This window comes from Suncus etruscus, chromosome 4 (genome assembly GCF_024139225.1).
Source record: "Suncus etruscus isolate mSunEtr1 chromosome 4, mSunEtr1.pri.cur, whole genome shotgun sequence".
Classification (NCBI taxonomy): Eukaryota; Metazoa; Chordata; class Mammalia; order Eulipotyphla; family Soricidae; genus Suncus; species Suncus etruscus.
The window spans coordinates 125404247-125425745 of NC_064851.1; the positions used below are offsets into that span (position 1 = coordinate 125404247).

The window sequence follows — 21499 nt, forward strand, 5'->3', positions numbered from 1 at the left end:
TAGGAGTTGCTTCTGACTCTGCTCAGAAATTATTCTTGAGACCTCGGGAGAACATGTGGGATACCAGGGATTGAACCCAGGTTGTCCACATTCCTGTGCTATTATTCTTACCCTCTTTTTTTTAGATTAGTTTACTGAATTAATTTATCTTGACCAAGCTTAAAACAGCCATGGAAACTATGAAAAATATAAGGGGCTGGAGCGATATATATAATATATGAAGTGATATATGAGTGACATATATATGAAGGAAATTTTCAATGGAATGAACTTCCATTATTTGTAATTAATTATTCCCAAAATCTAAATATCGTCTTTTGTTTTATTACATAGCTAAACCACATCACTTAGGTTTTAATAGGTCACCAAGGGTTATTTATGGGGGTTTTTGTTGTCGTTGTTGTTCTGTTTTGTTTTTTGGTTTTGGGGCCACACCCTGTGAACTCAGGGGTTACTTCTGGCTATGCATTCAGAAATTGCTCCTGGCTTGGGGGACCATATGGGAGAGCGGGGGATTGAACCTCAGTCTGTCCTAGGCTAGTACACGCCAGGCAGATACCTTAGGCCCTGCACCACCACTCTGGCCCCTGTTTATGTTTTGTTTTGTTTTGATTTGGTTTTAGATCACACTAGTGGTGCTTAGGAGTTATTCCTGGCTATGTGCTCAGAAATTGCTCCTGGCAGGCTCAGGGACCATATGGGATGCTGGGATTCAAACCACCATCCATCTGCATGGAAGGCAAATGCCCTACTGCCATGCTAACTCTCCAGCACCCTCGTTTATGTATTTTTTTTTTAAAGGACTCTCCAAATATGACTATAAAACAGGATCACTGACTTTTTAGTGTTAATTGCATTGCTGGGCAATCAGTATTTGTCTATTTTAGCAGTTAATATATTTGAGCTCAAAACATTTAAAAAAGAAAATGGCAGATTTCACTAAATAAAATGATAGTTAATATCTTATTTTTCCATGTCTGACCCTAAACATCTTCGTTGTGCTACCCCCACTTTTTGGTTATTTTGGGGGGCCACACCCAGTGATTCTCGGGTTATTCCTGGCTATGTGCTCAGAAATCGCTCCTGACTTGGGGGACCATATGGCACACCAGGGGATCGAACTATGGTTGTCCTAAATTAGCGATCCAAGGCAAATGCCCTACCGCTTGTACCACCGCTCTGGCCCCTGTAGTGTTCTTTGATATGGGCATGTTGTTTTGTTCTTCTTTCCAGCTACCTTTTTATCGAAACTTAAAGTCATCTCAAAAGCAGACTGACCTCCTAAGTTAAAATAGCTGGGTTTTGGGGCTGGAGTGATACCACAGCAGTAGGGCTCTTGCCTTGCACACAGCCAGCCTGGGACCCACTCAGGACCAACCTGGGTTTGATCGCTGGCATCCCATATGATTTACTGAGCCTGCCAGGAGTGGTTTCTGGGTGTAGAGCCAGGAGTTATCCCTGAATGCCACTGGGTGTGGCCCCAATCCCCACCCCACCCCTCAAATAGCCAGGTTTTTTTTCATCTGACTAGAGTTTAATGATTAAAGTAATTATTTTTTTTTGCTGAATATTAAAGACTCTCTGCCCCTTGAAGTTTGAGTTTCTGTTGCTGGATATCTGCACACACACACACACACACACATATACATCTGCACAGAAATCACTACCACATTTGCATAGGAATCTACCAAATATGTAGGAATTTAAAAGAACTATGACCAAGTCATTAAGTTAGTTTGCATTATATATTTTCTAATTATGTATACCATTCTCATTAGGAAAACCCACACTGAAAGAACCTTAGAGATGATAAAGCCAGTTTATTGTTGAGTACATTCTTAGATTTACTTAGTAATGTTGGTATTTGTGTTAACCAGGGTTACACAAATTGAATTTAAATGTTGTCTTTTCCTCTGGTATATCTATATGCATTTTTACAAGAAGGAAAGGATTGCTGTGAAAGTTAAATTTAAATTACCACAAAACTTGGAAAATTATTATATCGAATGTGTATCTTTTAAATTACTATAAAAATTGTATTTTTTTTAAGATTCATTTTAACTGAAGTGTTTGTTATCTGCCTTTAAATTTTTCTCTATTTAGTGGCTTGGTGCCTCTTCATAATGCCTGTTCATATGGACACTATGAGGTAGCTGAGCTTCTAGTAAGGCATGGTGCTTCAGTCAATGTGGCAGACTTATGGAAATTCACACCTCTGCATGAAGCAGCAGCTAAAGGAAAATATGAAATTTGCAAGCTCCTTTTAAAAGTAAGTTTCAAAATTGTAACAAGTAATGATGTTTTTTGAGGGGTTAATATATATGAAGTTATGCTTTTTTGACCACCTAAAATTATTCACCACTTAACCCAGCAATACTTTACCAAGGATGCATTGCTGCTTGGATCATTTGGTGCTGGGGACCCACAGAGCAACTCAGGTTTTACTTGAGAGACTTTGTGATACTAGGGATTGAACTGAGTTGGGTCCCTTACATTCAGGACATGTGTCCTGATCCTGTACTGTCTCCCCAGTCCTGTACCATTATTCTTATCAGATGTCTCAGTGTAAAGTGCATGTCTAGCATGCATAACACTTGAATTAGATCCTCAACACAGCCAAAACAAAAAGTAAATAGCTAAGTAAAATAAGTTCTGTTGAGACTGATTCCAATTGCTGTTTTCAAGGAATGTTTAGGAACAATTCCATACTTATGTAGATTTGAATGGTGCTTGAAGTTTTATTCTGAATGGTTTGATTACTTAATTCATCACAATACATCAAAGTGTAGATTTTGGAAAATAGAGAATTTGTTTGCATTGCTTCTCTAACATAGTATTAATATCAGAAAATTAGTCCACAAAAAGGTAAGTAAGTTTTCAATTCTTTGATTTGGGGGTGGTTATTTTTGCTTTTGGGCCACACCCAGCAATGCCTAGTGATTACTCCTGCACTCAGGTCATTACTCATGCTGATGCTGGGGAACCATATGAGAGGCCAGGGATTTCACCCTAGAAACATCTAGCAGTACACTATAACTCCTGTCCTACCTATAATTTTCTTTTTGGCCATTTTTTTAGATAATATTTCATTATTAATTGAATATTATGTAAAATCTATGTATATTCTAAAAACCTTATTCTAATATTTATATGTATAAAATATCTAAATAAATTTATTTGTACAGATTTGGGATGATATGCTTGAAAATAGCATATACCGATTTATGAAGTTCACATAAATAATTTGTATTTTTTCTAAGTCTAAAGATGATAAAAATCACCAAACCTGTGTTTATTTTTTTTTTTTTTTTTTTTTGGTTTTTGCGCCACACCCGGTGACGCTCAGGGGTTACTCCTGGCTATGCGCTCAGAAGTTGCTCCTGGCTTGGGGGACCATATGGGACACCGGGGGATCGAACCGCGGTCCATCCAAGGATAGCGCAGGCAAGGCAGGCACCTTACCTTTAGCGCCACCGCCCGGCCCCACCTGTGTTTATTTTTTAACGAAAGAAAAACTTATTCGATTGGGGCCAGAGAGATAGCATGGAGGTAAAGGCATGCTTTTTTGCCTTGCATGCTGAAGGATGGTGATTCGAATCCCGGCATCCCAAAAGGTCCCCCGAGCTTGCCAGGAGTGATTTCTGAGTGTAGAGCCAGGAGTGACCCCTGAGTGCTGCTGACCCACCCACCCCCCAAAAAAAGAAAAACTTATATGAGTTAAATATAAAAAATTCTTTTTTTTTTTTTTTGCTTTTTGGGTCACACCCAGCAGCGCTCAGGGGGTTACTCCTAGCTTTATGCTCAGAAATTGCTCCTGGCAGGCTCAGGGGACCATATAGATGGCGGGATTTGATCCACCGACATTCTGCATGCAAGGCAAATGCCTTACCGCTGTGCTCTCTCTCCAGCCCCCCACCCCAAATTCTTTTCTTACTACTTTTATAATATCAAATATGTCATTTATTAAGAAGAATACCTTTTAGAAACTGGAGCAATAGCACAGTTGATAGAACATTTGCCTTGCACATGCCAACCAGGGTTCAGTCCCCAGCAACCCACACAGTCCCCATATAGAGCCTGCCAGGAGTAATTTCTGAATACAGAGCCAGGAGTAACCCCTAAGCTATGCTAGATGTGAATTCCCCCCAAAATAAAATAAAATAAATAATGCCGTTTGGTTGCTGGGCCTGTTACTATTTTGATTTGTTTCTGATTTCTACAATTACCTTTTTTATGATGACAGTCTGACCCATCCATAATGAAAACATTCTTGACTTTTGGCTTTAAATCGAGTCATTTTTTAGTACATATACACCGATTGCATGAAAGGGTGAAAGCTTATATTTTTTTAAAGTTGTCAATTTTTATTATTGCCTTTAGGATGAAATTTTTTTCCACATGTGTTATCTTTCTGTTCATTTTTTTATGATACCAAATACATTCATTTATGTCATTGAAATCTGATCAAAATCTACATCTGCCATTCTTCAAAATAGATTTTCAAGAACTTCAAGTGTGAAAAAATAAATTATACTAATAGTCACAGGTGCTCAGCACTCCTTCACCTCTAAGTTGTTGATCTTGAGGTTTTGCCGAATAAGTAGTCTACTGTATTGTTAATAAATCTGCATTAAAATAAGTACACATCTGGGTTTTAACTTGCATATAAAAAGGATCTTCTCTTTGATGAATGAGCGTGAAGTTACTAATGATAATATAAATAAAATCACCTTATGAACTGCAATAGAAGATAAAGACACATTTTGGATTTTATTCTCTTCAGCATGGGGCAGATCCAACAAAAAAGAACAGAGATGGAAATACACCGTTAGATTTGGTGAAAGAAGGAGACACAGATATTCAGGACTTACTGAGAGGTGATGCTGCCTTGTTAGATGCAGCCAAGAAGGGCTGCCTGGCAAGAGTACAGAAACTCTGTACCCCAGAAAATATCAACTGCAGAGATACACAGGGCAGAAACTCAACCCCTCTTCACCTGGCTGGTAAGTGTCACTAGCACTGCTATGTTACATTTGCCTTTCTTGAAAACCAAATACACTTTACTAACTGAAGAAATGCTGGGCATTAAGAGCCACTTAATGTTTTTGCCTGACCCAATTTTAATTTCTCATTGGTAATACTCAGTTATGTAATAATAATAATAGTTTTTAAAGCAGTATTAAAACATTAACATTTTTCTCATAATTTGTGTGCATGTACATCTTTTTCTATTAAGCTTACACATTTGTCCTTTTTATTCCCACTCTAATAGCAGGCTATAATAACCTGGAAGTAGCTGAATATCTTCTTGAGCATGGAGCAGATGTTAATGCACAAGACAAAGGTGGTTTAATTCCTCTTCATAATGCAGCATCCTATGGGGTGAGTATGCTAAAGCTGAAGTCTGGAAAACTGCACTGACATTTAATACTGTATTAGAAGCACACTTTGCCTGAAGTAGAAGTAGAACTACTAGAATAAGTTAGTACAATTTTAACCAGTTTTTAACATATCTGTCCTTCCTGGTTAAGTAATAAATATCAATCAAGATTTATACTTTTCATAATATTTTTCTTTTTATCTAGAACAAAAGTTAAAAAAAAAAATGGGAAAAAAAAATGTTATTTGCATGGGCCAGCCAGAATAAGGACTCTTAAATTTTACAGTCTTAGAAGTAATCTGTATGCTTGATCAGCTCCGTACCACTGTGAAATCAGCACAGATTAATGGACTTCAGATAATGGCTTATAGCCTAGGGCTAAAATCATAATGGGATATCTATAAAATTAGTTATTCATACTGTTAATTTGAGGGTAATCATCCTTTGATGCCTATTTTATATTTTCCTCTAGAGAGCTCAGTCTATGTTTTAGGGCCTTTTTAGATAGAAAGAACTTGCTAGTTCAGTTTTCCCAAAATCAGAAGCATATTGTTAAAGAAATTTAAAAGTTCAAACCGTAGAGATAATACCAGGATTAAGGCATTTTGCCTTGCATCTAGCCAATCCCTGACACTACACATTTTACCCTGCTAGAAACAATCCGCAAGCATAGAACATGGACTTAAATGACCCGAATGTCCCCCCCCAAAAAAAGAAATTTAAGATTTGTTTCATGTACTTATGTTCATTATACTATATCTTATTCTGTTTAGTGTTTTTGTAAATTTGCCCTTGTTGTTTTTATCATGTAGCATATCATTTTATATTGACTAAATCAATTTGATGAGTTTTCCTCTCAACAGTTCTTGTTTTACTGCTTTCTTTGAAAAATGTTAATTTTGGGAGACTCATGACATCAGTGTACAGTTAATACGATTTTCACTAAAGCCCCAGCATATTTCTTTTCTACTTCATAGGTCTTTAAAATCAAATTATCACTGAAAGCTTTTTGTCCTGCAGTGTACTCTGCAACCATATTAGATAGACTCTTGTGGAAACATTTTGGCAGGTTTTTTTTTTTTTTTTTCCAGACCTTTCACTCGAGCACTTTGAGTATAGATGCATTTACATGCACCGCTTCCTTTCATTATTTTTCAGAGGGCCACACTTGTTGGTGTTCAGGGCTTACTCCTGGCTCTGTATTCAGGGATGATGCCTGTTGGTCTCACGACCATATGGGGTCCTCAGGATCAAACCCGAGTTGTTAACATGCAAGGCAAGCACCCTACCCACTATACTACCATGCCAGCCCCATTCTTGCTTTTTTAAGGAGTGGGAAGCTATTTCTTTCTTCCATCCTACTTGTAACTGTTGTAGTGACTGGAGGTCACACATGTGCCTAATTGTGGTACTTGTAATTGTGGTGTTCACCAGGGTTTGTTCGTCAGGCTTTGCAGCTCACACACATGGCCTAGGTGCTTGCTTGCCTTAGTTGCTGGACTCAGTAGATCTGGTGCTTGTGCACATGTTCCTCTGAAGCCAAACTCCCTTTAGGCTTCCTCTGCTTGCCCAGGTCAGGGAGCAGGTGCTGCTATCCTCACAGATGCTTCACCAAAGCTTGCACTTTCTGACAGTGGTACTCACCTTTGGTTACAGTACTTAAACTGTTTTTGCCTTAGTGGTGTAGATATTAAGTGGTAAGAATTTTGTTCAGTCAGCTTGGTCTTTAATACTGTACTCCTTTCTGGTTTTCCCCATGTGAGATGTTTGTCAGCACAGTCAATCAGCATAGGATTAGTTTCTTCATGTAAAATGCTAAATGCAACGTAAAGAAAATTTAATGATTCGTAGCATATATACAATTTATTTTATACATGTAACTTTCCTCGGATAATCTAATTTTGAAAGCTTATTCAAATTAGTCTTTCAAATTATATTTCCTTCCAGTTCACATGGGAATAGAATAAATGTAATCTTTAGTAACATCATTTAAATAGCCTGTAAGCTTCCTGGAGAGAAGTTTGAAATTATTCCATGCTTGTGGGTTAACTGATCAAATAAACGATTCATTTCAACATTATTAAGGGGAATAAATTACTGTATTTTATGTTGTTTTATTGTGGGTGATTTTGGTAACTGTATAAATAATATCTAATTTTTATCTTTTTGCCATTTTTACAATGATGGTTTATTAAAGAAATTAACAAAAAAAAAGCTAACAAAATAGCCTGTTTTCAGAACCCTATGACTGATAATGCTTTTCATGTATGGCCTTCATATTGTCAAAGTAAATATGTAGACTCTCTCAGAAGTTTAATTTTGTGTTTTTATATAACTTTCTTCTATTTTTCTGACTTTTTTTTTTTTTTTTTTTTTTGGTGTTTGGGCCACACCCAGCACTGCTCAGGGGTTACTCCTGGCTGTCTGCTCAGAAATAGCTCCTGGCAGGCACGGGGGACCATATGGGACACCGGGATTCGAACCAACCACCTTAGGTCCTGGATTGGCTGCTTGCAAGGCAAACACCGCTGTGCTATCTCTCCGGGCCCTGACATTTTTCTTAACAAACGTTTATACTTACATATGTATACATATAAGTGTGCGTACATGTATGTAAATAGTTTAGAGAAAGTGACTATTATTTTTGAAGAAGATTCCAGAACAACATACATAATTCTCATCTTGAAAATTTTTTTTGTTTTTACATCCCCCTCTTTTAGTCATTCTCAGAAAAGTTAGCTCCAAGTAACATTTAACATTTAATAATTCTGTGTAATGCAGATGAGCCACAGCATGAGGTAGAAATATGTTTTCAACAGATAACTTGCTTCTTAGTCATTAGGTTATTCTGGTAAATAGAACTTTTATGAACATAAATGTGAAGATCCCACAAAACTTATTTTTATTTTGATGTTGGGGCCACACCCAGTAGTGCTCAGATTCTATTTTGTGCTCAGGAGTGACCCTTAGCAGTGTTCCGGAGACCATGTGATGTGGGGGATTAAAACCAGAATTAGCTGCATGTATAACTAGTACCTTATCTCTTGTACTCTCTCTTCAGACCAAAATTTTAAAATTTTACAGTTGAGTGGATTGTAGGAATATTTTAAGGCCAGTCCAACTAGCCTCACAATGTTTTTAAAAGTGATGTTTAACATTATGAAAAGCCATAATTGGTTGTCATAAGTTTATTTTATTTTTGGTCATTGTTTGGGCATCACATAAAGTGGCAATCTATGGCCCAGGACCACGCCCAGTGGAATTTAGTGTCCACACCTAGCTGTGTTCAGAGGGAATACAGCATCTCAGGGATCAAACTTGGGACCTCCCCCATGGAAGCCATGTGTTCTTCCTCTTGAACCTGCAGGCTTTGTTTTGGGAATGGCTATACTGGGCAGTACTCAACGGCAGCTACTCCCTGCCCTGTGCCCAGGAATTATTTCTGGTGATGCTTAGGATCTCATAATCAGTACCAGGCATTGTATCCAGGCTTGTCCACAAATGCCATCTCCAGTCCCCCATAAGCTTATTTTGTAAGTACTGTGAGAAAAGGGCTGAAGTAGTTCCATGAAGCTCTCTGAAACTGGTTGCCCTATTTTGGTACCTGCATAGTTCCTTTAAAATTCTCATGGTTCCTTCCCAAAATTGCAATTCTTAAGATTTTTCTCCTAAGAATATTTATTTTATTTTTTAGTGAACTCATTTACAAAATTGCCTCAGTTGCCATCAACTCAGCTTTCTATTCCCCCTGAGTCCCCAAGTGAATCCTCTGAGTGGAGCTTGGTGGGAGAATGGTTTAGAGCAGGTGAATAAATTGTGTCTTTCATCCATACTCCAACCATTTATAGAACACCATTACAGGGCTGGAGAGATAGCACAGCAGTGGGGCATTTGCATTTCATGTAGCAACTCAGGACGGGCAGTGGTTTGAATCCCAGCATCCCATATGGTCCCCCGTGCCTGCCAGGAACGATTTCTGAGCACAGAGCCAGGAGTAACCCCTGAGTGCCACCGGATGTGACCCAAACCCCCCTCCCCCAAAAGAACCCTCCCCAAAAAACCCACCATTACTTTGATCCATTACCTCAAAAGCTGTACACTCTGCAAAATACTCATTTCCTTATGGTTTTTCTTATGCTCCTACTTAATATTTTTTGCTATTCCAGCCCAGATTTAACACAGTGGTTAGGGTACATTCAGCCAGTGTGGATTTGATCCCCAGCACCAAATGATCTCCCAGGTATCGTCAGGTGTAACCCAGAAAACCCCTCGGCACTGCTGGTGTGTCCTTAGCAGTACTACAGCCTGAGGGCCTAACACTGAACCACCATTGCTTTTTTGACAAGTATAGCAGAGTGATTTCCATGCCCCAAGTTTAGGAAAACTAACACCTCACCTGAAAAATATAAAAGGTTCGCTGCTAAATTTTTCTTCTACTCCCCCAGCTTCTAGAAACATGTAGAAGTTTTTGGTTTTACTTTTCTTTCTTTTTCTTTATGGAATTTGCCTTTCTAAAAATAATTACGATTTTTCCTTCAAAATGTCTTGAAGTTTGCTGATACTTTTTCATTGTATAACATGAAGTTTTCATCTCATGTGCAAATTATTAATGTGTCTACCATTTCAGTTTGTTTTTGAGCCATATCCTTTCATATTTGTGTGTATTACTGAGGTGTTGAGGGATTGTTCCCTGTTCTGTGCTCAGGAGTAACCCCTGGTCATACTCAGGGAACCAATGTAATGCTAGGGAAGGACCAGAATAGTTCGCTCTCAAGCCTAGTACCTAACCTGCTCTCCTCTGGCCCAAATATGCCTACTCTTGGCATTTCTTCTACCCACTAAGCCAGAGTAATTTTTTAAAGTGTTCTTTTTTTGTAACTTTTCATTCCCAAAGGCTAAATAAGAACACTAAAACTCTGGGGCTGGAGTAGTGCCATGCAGTGGTAGGGCATTTGCCTTGCATGCTGCTTAGCTAGGATGGACCTTGGTTTTATCCCCCGGATCCCCAAGCATCCCACATGGTCCACCAAGCCAGGAGCGATTCCTGAGCACAGGGCCAGGAGTAAGCCCTGAGCATTCCCAGGTGTAGCCCAAAAATCAAAAACCAAAAATAAATAAATAAATAAATAAATAAATAAATAAATAAATAAATAAATAAATAAATAAATGAACACTAAAACTTTTTAAGATTAGTTTGAATAAGTAGATAAGGTTACAGTGGGGTAAGAGAGAAATGGAGAGGAAAGAAGAGCAGGGCTGGGGATAATATTTGTTACTTTGGTTAGACCATGGTTAACTGAAAGGTTAGACTTGGAGTTATTAATTTTATTTTATATGAGAGAGACTATTAAAATGCTAAGTTATTTTAAATTCCTCTGGCTAATTATGTAATAAAATTAAAAACTTAGAGGAGGAAAGTGAAAATGGAATTTAAAACAAGATGGATCAATACTCTCTAGAAAAAACATCTGTTAAGTAGGAGAATACATATAGAAGGGAAATGGAATGGTAAAGTAAGTGGACATGAGGCAGAGCAAAATAGTACAGCAGGTAGGGCATTTCCCTTGTATGCAGCTTACCCAGGTTTGACTTTCCCTGAGCCCACCAAGAGTAATTCCTGATTTCAGAACCCAGGTGTGAGCCCTGAACATCAATAGATGTGTCCTGGGGCTGGAGAGATAGCACAGCAGTGTTTGCCTTGCAAGCAGCCAATCCAGGACCTGGTGTCCCATATGGTCCTCGTGCCTGCCAGGAGCTATTTCTGAGCAGATAGCCAGGAGTAACCCCTGAGGGCTGCTAGGTGTGGCCCTAAAAACAAAACAAAACAAAAAAAATAGATGTGTCCCCAAACTACAAATTTAAATAAGTAGATGTGGTAAAGCCTTACTAGCTCTCATTTTTAATTCTTATTTCCTTATGCTTTTGTTCAGCATGTGGATATAGCAGCCTTATTGATAAAATACAACACATGTGTGAATGCTACAGATAAATGGGCATTTACTCCTCTCCATGAAGCAGCCCAAAAAGGAAGGACACAGTTATGTGCCCTGCTCTTAGCACATGGTGCGGATCCAACTATGAAAAACCAGGAAGGCCAAACACCATTAGACCTGGCAACAGTAAGTTTGCATTCCAACATACTGAGCATCACTTTTTAGATTTTGGAGTTGATGGAAATTCCAACCCTTAATTCACCTTTAGTAATGCTTATTTTATTTCACGAAGTTTTCCTCCTTTTAAAGTGGTTTATATGATTTTAAATGTAATCTTGAATTCTATTTAAAGGTAAACTAAGAAATTAAGTGAACTTAGTTACTGTAGCCATGCTTGGTGGGCAAATGTGAATCTTAGAAAAGCATCCATGATCTAGAGTGCATCATGTGAAGAGGCAGATCACAATCCACCTCTTACATCAGATGTTATCCTAGGACAGTTGATCTGCAGGTTTACCTAAGGCTTTGAGATAATCACAAGTTGATATTGAAGCATTAGTACTATTCTTCTGAAGATGGTGAAGCAAATGGAAATACTGTAGAACATTTTAAAAATTATATTTTTGTGGTTAGAGGTTATAAAACTACAAAATGGGACATAGCTGCATCAACTCCTACTGTATGAAAATTAGGGAGTTATAGCCACCATCATCCGTACAGATTTTTAAGACAGCAATCATTTTTCAATCTACACTTCATGCCTGATAATGAAGATTCCTTAACAAATGACTTAGAACACTTTCAGTTAGTCAAGGCAGAATGACTTAAAGCAGTGATTTATTATTTCTTAACCCTCTCAATCATACCTGTAGTTTAGCCAAAACTCTTTACAGCATAGAGACTATCTCAAAAACATCAGCATAGCACTCACTCTGCATTCCAGGAGAAGGGATGAGACTCATAGGGGGCATGGACAGTATCGTATGTCTCTGCAGAGAGGAATTCATGGCTGGCATCCCTCACAGAGGGCTCTCTCTCTTATACTCTTATCAGCAGTTTTCCTAATACTTAACACCCTGTACATTTTACAAAGAAGTTAGCCCAAACTAATCTACTTTAATGCTCCACCAGATTTTAATCTTATATCCAAGTAAGTGTGTACTTAATAACAGAAAAAGAAATGTTTATAGTTAAGTTCAAGTAAGATATAGTCACTATAAAAATTCTAAGAGAATAAGAATCAGCACTCTGAAATATGCCTTCATATTTTACTAATGGTTTGATTTTTATTAGCATGTATCCATTAGATACCTGTATAATCGAATCTTTTTCATTAGTTTTTTATGCTCATGTGACAAGAGCACTTTTATACCTCCTCTCAGCAGAGTTTAAGTTAACAGTATTATTGATTCCAGTCATCACTATTAGATTTTTCTAATATATATTATTATTAAAAATATATTATTTTCTAATAATCTGACTATTAGATTTTCAAAAAAAAACAATTTTAAAAACAAGGTTTCTCTAGTTATTCCTACTAAAGTTTCTGATAGAGCTGGGGAAGAAAAAGAGAAAAGGATATTCAAAATTGAAGAACAAATGACATTTATTAAAAAGTCACAGAGCATTGGTTCTTAGTGAAAAGCTGAACATTTTAATATCTAGCCTTTTTGCATTATTCTTTATAGGCTGACGACATCAGGGCTTTGCTGATAGATGCCATGCCTCCAGAGGCCTTACCCACCTGCTTCAAACCTCAGGCTACCATAGTGAGTGCCTCACTGATCTCCCCAGCATCTACCCCCTCTTGCCTGTCTGCTGCTAGCAGCATAGACAACCTGACTGGCCCGTTGGCAGAGTTGGCAGTGGGAGGAACATCCAATACAGGGGATGGTGCAGCAGGCACAGAAAGGAAGGAAGGAGAAGGCAAGTATACTTAATGATGCTTATCTTACTTGGTTTTGTCTTTTTTTTTTTTTTATTGAGCAGATTTGCTTTTTCTTACTGATAATTATTGAGCACCCCATAGACATTCTGTCCTTAAATATTCATAAACACAATAGTTTATAAGAACTCTACCTCCACAGAATAATGCCTTGGACTTTACCTCATTTTTATTTAGATATCACTATACATTCCTTTCCAACATGGTATATTATCAAATACTTGGTACTGAAAAATTATATCAGGGAAAAAATAGAATTAGGGAATGAAAGTTACAGTAAGTTTGCAATCTAATGTAACATTTGACTATAAGCATTCAATTATGCTCTAATATTTTTTGTTTTGTTTTTAAAATTAAAATTTAGTTGTATTTTATTATGTAGTTATAAATATTATTTTACAATATTTTTATTTAGTTTTCTATACAACAACATCATGAAAATAATTATAATACTTAACATTCTTTTATTGTCATTGTAATTCCATGAGAAGAAAATGATAGCACTGTGGTTTCAAAATAATCAATAAGGTTGAATCAATATATAAGTTATCTATTTGTGTAAACGTGAGCAAATCTATGTCTATATTTCAATGAACACGATAGGTTGACCTACAGGTGAATATTTTTAGAATTGGCACAACAATTATGTTTATTGGATATTGGTTTTATGTCAATCAATAGATTATGAATATTCTATATTTAGTAATTAGGTTTTGTTTGAAATTACTGTATAAAATCAACCCACATGCCATATTTACAAACCTGGTAAATGAGTCTGAATTAGAGTTGTGCATGAAATAATTCAGACCAGGTTGAGTGTGAAACATGGATATTCTGGCCATTTTCTACCTAGTATCTACACCCAGCTGCCTGACAGAACTGTTTTCATTGAGTACAGGGGCCATCCCCAGGTAGGGTGGTTTAATTGACCCTGTCCCTCCCATGTTTACATGTAAAACAATCATAGATTGGGTGAAACCTAGTTATAAACAAACAGATACAAAGAAACCAGGGATGATCTTTGTTTTGGGTAAAATTAGGTGTAACCCAACAACTGTCCCTTTTTGTTCAAAAAATGGAGGGGTACATAAGCCTTCCTCTATTGTTGTCTGCTAGAGGCAGGAACCCCAGATCAGAACTTATGGGCCCGGAGAGATAGCACAGCGGTGTTTGCCTTGCAAGCAGCCGATCCAGGACCAAAGGTGGTTGGTTCGAATCCCGGTGTCCCATATGGTCCCCCGTGCCTGCCAGGAGCTATTTCTGTGAGCAGACAGCCAGGAGTAACCCCTGAGCAACGCCGGGTGTGGCCCAAAAACCAAAAAAAAAAAAAAAAAAAAAAAGAACTTACAAAAGTAGTTGTTATTTTGCATAGGCACAGTAAAAGTTGACTTTAATAGCATCAAAGTTTAAACTATGTACATCACTCAAAACAATGAGTTTTTTCATATCTTTGTCATATACATCTCACAACATTTTTTAAATAGACTTCTCTGAACATAAAAACTTTAGTAAATTTATGCAGATACACTTAATTTGAAAATTCTTAAACATTATTATACCTATCACTGTAATACAAGTCTAGAATATCTGAGTTCCTTTTCATAAACTCCATTAAATGAATTCACAGAAACATTTCTGCATATATATATGATTTCATATACATGTATATGTATATATAGTTTGAAAATAAGTTTTCTAAAACATTCTGATAATGAGCATAGTTAATAAGAATCTATAGTATTCAGGTTCCTTCTCTTATCTACTTCACTGGACAAAGAGATCAGAAAAATTTTGCAGACATAACTTGAGAATAAGTTGCTACATAATAATACACAGTATAACTTCCTAGCAATTGGGAAACATTCACTAGGATAGCTGAGAAATTTTAAAACTTACAACATTATGCATTTCCCTAGAATTGTGCAAACTAATATTAAACCACTAAAGTTGGACACAAAATTTCTGCTTGCAGTGGGGCTTAGAACAAAACAATTTGGGGGCAGAGTGGTGGTAAAAGCGGTAAGGTGTTTGCCTTGCAGGCTCTAGCCTAAGCAAACCTAGGATGGACCTCGGTTCTAACCCCCGGAGTCCAATATGGTCCCCTAAGCCAGGAGTGGTTTTTTTGAGCGCATATCCAGGAGGTAACCCCTGAACATCACCAGGTGTGGCCAAAAAACAAAGCAAAAAAAAAAAAGAACAAAACAATTAAGATCTATACAGATAGGACACAATTGAACCAGCAATATAGTGACTTGGGCTTGGATCCTCCATCTTCGGTGTGGCTGCTAGGATCTCCTCGATAAGCTGCTGAAGATCAGGGGGCCGTGGTCTTCATAAAAAGTGCCTCCAGTAGGGGAAAGCTGGTAGACATCAGCATCGGGTATGCTGCCAAAAGTCTTCATCTCCCCTCACTGCCTGCTTCTGAACCACTTGAGTGGGTCTCTGACACCATAGGTAGTAGAGCAGGTGAGCAAGGACAGGAGATCAATTGAAAGAATCTATCTAGATTGGTAGCATATATGCTACTTTTCACTGGTATTCCCTCAGGTCTATATACATTTGCAGTTTTTGGACCCCTCTCTCTTTTCAGGACATCAAACTCCACAATCTCCCCATATCCAATGCTACATAGAAACTCATTGGGGTTGTTCTTTTAATAGCTGTCCAGTGAACAACGACATCTCTTTTGATGTCATTTCTGTTAATAAACCCATAACCACTCAGGACATTGAACCATTTGACATTGCCCAGGGCTTGGTTTGCCAGCACTGGCTTCTCTTATCTGACTCAGTGCTTGGGATGTGGAGGTATTTCTGGTTGAGCCATTTTCAGAATCTGAGTCTTCAGAGATGGTAGCTGGCTCAAAATTCTTGGGAGATAGGGGCCTCTCTAGTTTAGTGCCAGTAGTCAATAATTATCAGCCCTGGGAAGGCTTATCAATTGAAAATTCATCACCACTGGAAAAGTACTCTTTCCCTCTGTGGCATGTGTGTAGGAGAATCCCTAGGAAGCCTGGTACATATAGTCCAGAGAAAGAAATGCAGGTAGATAGATCAGAGCAACATGAAGCCATTCAGTACAGGAGCCATGTTCACCGATGTTCCAGTGAAAAGCATGGCACATTCAGTCCAGCTTGAGAAGGCTGTCATGGTGATACTCCACCAAAGGGTCAAGTCACCATTGTTGTGGTCTTCTTGGGTCCTTGAGTCCTAGGCCCCTGTTCAGGCTCCAGTTGTAAAACTACTCGTTTTCATATCTTCAACCCAGGTGAATGAGTCTGAATCATGGTTGCACATAATTCAGATCAGGTTGAGGGTTAAACATGGATAGTCTAGCTACCTTCTATCTGGTATATCCACCAAGCTGCCTCCAATTATGCTCTAATATTAAAATTAAAATAAATGCTTCTGATTTCATAAGTTGCTTTTACTTCACGACATCCAGGGATGATGCAAAGTGTGACTGAAATATATAGTCTTCATATTTGGGGGAAGTGGGGCACATGTTTGGGCCACATCCAACTGTGCTCAAGGTTTACTCTTGGCTCATTCAGAAATCATTCCTGATAGGCTCAGGGCATCTTTTGTCCTATTACTCTGGCCCATAATATGCACAGCCTAGGGTATTAGACAGCATGATTGTTTTAATAAAATTTGTGTTAATATTGATTAATTAAGGAACTTCCTTTAAATTTGATAAAATTCTTCTGAGAAACTTTATATTACATCTGTTTTAGTTGCGGGTCTTGACATGAATATAAGCCAGTTCCTCAAAAGCCTTGGGCTTGAACACCTTCGGGACATTTTTGAAACAGAGCAGGTATGTTCTCTTATTTGTAATCTTTTAAATTAAATGTTAAGAATTATTTATTACTACTCATTTCATTTTTTGCCTCTCATCTGCTGTTTTAATTTTTTGGTTTTTTGTTTGTTTGATTCGATTTGGTTTAGTTTTGGGGCCATACTCACATTGCTCAGGGGTTACTCCTGGCTCTATGCTCAGAAATTGCTCCTGGCAGGTCGGGGGACCATATAGAATGCTAAGGATTGAATCTGGGTGCATCCTGTGTTGGCAGCATTCAAGGCAAATGACCTACTACTGTGCTATCTATCATTCTAGCCCCATCAACTGCTATTTTTAAACCCATAGCAAATTTATAATGAAAGTAGGGAGCTCAAATTTTTTTTTTACTTCTTTTCTTCTAGATGTTTAACTGATGATAGAATTTCTTTCTTGATTGTTTGTTTGGGGGCCACATTCAGGGCTTATTCCTGACAGGGATTACTGACAGTAATGAAATCCAGTCCAGTGACAAGTACTTCACCCACTCGCTGTACTGCTCTAACGTCAGTAGGAAGTTTTCCATTATTTTGTTACATCTTTTTTTAAACTACCAAACTCTGTAAGTTTAATTGTATGTCAAAACTTATACTAAACCATCTCATAAGAATATTTCCAAGCCTTCTTTGATCATTTTGCTTCTAAATACTGCTAACATTTACTCATCCCTTATTGCTGATGTGTCTTGATTCTCCCCTTAAGATCCTAGGAAAATATTTAAGATCCTTAGCAAAATTTTCAAAAGGCAGTTGTTCATTAAATTAAAAGACAAATTAATATAATATTCAGATAAATGTACCTTTCGGGGGTAGGGGCTGGAGAGATAGGACAGCTAGTTAGGTATCTCATATTTCCCCAAGCCCTATTAGAAGTGATTCCTGAGTCTAGAATCAGAAATAAATCCTTAACACTGCCAGGTTTAGCCCAAAATCAACAACAGAAATAAATAGGTAAATGCCCCTTTATGAACATCCTAATATCCAGCTGAAATCCAAATTGATCCTAAAATTGATTTTACATTCAAATATACCTGTTGTATTTTCAGAATGATTTTAGATGTTGTGAGGGGCTTGGTGTGATGTGATCCTTACAGTATTTATGAATTAAGATATTAATTTTTATTCTTTTGTAATACTGAATTAGATCATGAAATTTTAGTTTAATACTAGATGGTTTTAGAAAGTTACTAATATACATAGAATCTTAGAATGCGAATTTTCTTTACAAATCATTGTCCTTTTCAGAAATTACCTTTTTAGATAACCATATGGGAAACCAACTTGCTACAATTTGGGTAGTGGAAAGGATTCTTATTTACACTATGCTCTGGTACCCCAAAGATCCACTGATCTTGATCCTGTTTACATTTTTCCTGTTTTTCATAGAAATCATAGTTTCTAGCCTGTATATAATATTAGTTTCGTAGAATTACCATAACAAATTATCACAAACTTAGTGATTTAAAACTACAGAATTTTAAAACAACAGTTCTGAAAGATGGAGGACAAAATCCAGTGATGACAGGACAGCACTAGAGATAGAGGTTCTCTGGGGAAATAAGCTGCAGGCTTCTGACTTCCTATGGCTAGTGACTGTCACTCTAATCTATTTTCTTCATATTGCCTGCTCTATCTACTCTGATGTGTGTCCCTTCTCAGGACACTTACCTTGAACTATTACCACAGTTGATCTCGCTTCAAGATCCTTATTAAGTTGGTAACATCTGCAAAAGGGTCTTTACCTCAGATAAGTAAACAGCCAGTCATTTCACCAGCAAAATAGGTTTATTTTGCAGCAGGAAGATTTTTTTATTAAATATATTTTTTATTTAAGTAACATGATCATATTTGGGTTACAGTCATAATCAGAACACCCCCCTTCACCAGTGCAACATTACCCCCTCCCCCCTTCCCATCCCCTGCCTGTATTCGAGACAGGCATTCTACTATAGTAATTTGTTTTTAAGTTCAGTAAGTTGTATTTTTTTTCCTTAAAGGATAAGAGTAAAAAAATAAAGTAAAGGTGTGATAGTGGCAATCGCCAATGTTTGCATAGGTCCAGAAAAATGAAGAAAATGAAAAAAAAAAATCCTTGACCTGATTACAAAAAGGCCTCACCCCAGAAGTTTATTGGAATAAGACAGACTCTGGTTTCCAGGCATACCAGTCTATCCAACTCCAGTCATTCTCAAGGTCCCGGTGAAACTTTTTCACACTTTAGCTATTGTTGGTATCAGACTCTTATATTTAAAGACTCTGGATTCTGTGCATTTCTTTCATCGATGTCAGGCTGATGTGGAGCATCCTCTAGTTTCAGCCTATCATTAAATGCGGAGCCATCTGCTCTGCATGCAGACTGTTGCTGAGTCGCCTGGGTGTTGGGAGCACTCTTTGGAGTAAAGCAACAGGAAGATTTTATGGCAAAACACAGGCATATTTTTCCAGAATAAAAACAAAACCCTCCTTCTTACATGTCAAGGGTTTGTTCTAAACAAAAAAGTTTATTGGAGGAACTAGAAATTAAAGTTGTACTTTTGTTTCCTGGGTCATGCCATTCTCATTGGCTGCCTGTTCCCTTCCAAGAAGCCTGTCTTTGCCCACTGGAACCACATGTGAAACATCATTGCTTTACATTGCTTTACAGGCCTACCTTTTCCAGTTGGATTCTGTAATGAATGCTGATTGCACACATGTGAGAGAACTCTCTTCCGGCTTTCCAAACCATTTACATGAGGCTTCTATGTATAATTTTAGCAAATGTAAACAAAGGTTTAAATATCCCTTCACTAGTTATGGGGATCAGAAAAGAAAGCTGACTGTTTCTGTTCAGCTACACGGAATAGAGCTCTTACATATCTCACTGAGAGCTAGAGAATCACCCACTCCTACAGACTTCTTTCTATTTGAGGATAAATTTGCTACTTTTTCAAATTTTTCTTAATAGGAAAAGAGTTTCCAGATTCTTCACTAATTCCTGCCTTGTGGTGGTGGTTATACTTTTAAAGTCACCCAAGTTCATTTAAAACCTGGATCTTTTTCTTTCAGTTATATTGTGATTATTTCTCTAATGCCTTTTCTTCATTTTTAGCTAAATTCATTATGTTGTTTGTTGTACTTAATCTTTAAAGCTACTAATGACCAAAATAGTTGAGTAGAAATATCCCTAGATTAAAGGTTTTAATTCTAATTATTTTCTGCCTATTATTGACACTAGGTAGCATTTTTTTAACCTGTCAGTAGATTTACCTCTAAAATATGCCTTCAAATATCCATAAATAGTTAAAATTCTTATCAGATTTCTGTTAGTGAAATATGCTTTAATGAAGCATCAGGTGGATCCTCTGTCTGCTGATGAAAACTTTATTTCTGGCTATCATTCCCTTTTTTTTTAAACTTCACCTAACATTGATTCACTGTTATTTTGAGATTTATGAGACTATTGTAAAATTATTTGTAATATAATGTTTATATATTTACAGTAAAAATATTATAAATATATTTTGCCTTATTTTCTAAATGTATTAGAAAGATTATTAAAGCATTTACTATACTTGTCTTATTCTAACTTAATCTCTTTTTCCTAAATTATATCCATAATAATCACATTTTTATACTTTTTGACTTAATGAACTAAATTTAGACAAATTACTTTCAGTTGACAATTTTTCAAAGGAATGGAGTTTCTTTCTCATTTTGCATCATAAATGTCTGGTTTTGTTCTTTTTTACCTTCTGTTCCATTCCTGTAGCATCACTCTCACATTTTATTGATTTAAATTGTTTAATAATTTAGTCGCAGTTAGTTCTCTTGACAGCTGATCCTGATTTCATCAGTTGTATTATCTTTTTCAAGTAAATGTGCCCGTTAATTTCTTTTTATGTCAACATTTGTGTTTTAATCAATATGTTGACTATTTCATTTAAAGTGTATTACATTAACACAGTTCCTTTCCTCCAGGCAAATGACATTTCTTTGTATTGAACTATGGTTGACTGTCCTGGACTAAGTATCAAGCAGTCAAGTTCATTTATATTTTGATTGCAGGTGTTCCTTTAGCTGTAGAGTAATGAATGCTATAACTCTTTCATAACATACCTATTAAACTTTTTTTCATGGCATTCTGTATAACACTAGTAGTGTGTGTTAATGATAAAAATACTTGAGTAGAGAGAGGGGAGGTAGGGTAAGTATATTGTACCCATTACCTCAGTGTCTTTTTAGCATAAGTTAGAGAATCCTGTTACTTCTCATTGCTGCTTCTCACCCAGTGGATTGGGAAAGAGGTTTTTTTATTTCTTGATCCAGAAATACTGCCTTTCCGGGGCCAGAGAGATAGCATAGCGGTAGGGCATTTGCCTTGCATGTGGACAATTCAGGATGGACCCGGTTCGATTCCTGGCAT

At 37.1% G+C, this 21499-nt stretch overlaps 1 protein-coding gene across 1 annotated transcript in view; it reads left to right on the forward strand.

The window, feature by feature from the left end:
* TNKS (tankyrase) overlaps nt 1-21499 on the forward strand; it is a 186793-nt gene that overhangs the window by 139555 nt on the left and 25739 nt on the right. Inside the window, exons 15-20 of the mRNA XM_049772427.1 lie at nt 2104-2269; nt 4784-5003; nt 5273-5382; nt 11311-11499; nt 13002-13239; nt 16995-17077. Of these exons, the coding sequence (XP_049628384.1) occupies nt 2104-2269; nt 4784-5003; nt 5273-5382; nt 11311-11499; nt 13002-13239; nt 16995-17077 (1006 nt within the window). The remainder of the gene's footprint in view (nt 1-2103; nt 2270-4783; nt 5004-5272; nt 5383-11310; nt 11500-13001; nt 13240-16994; nt 17078-21499) is intronic.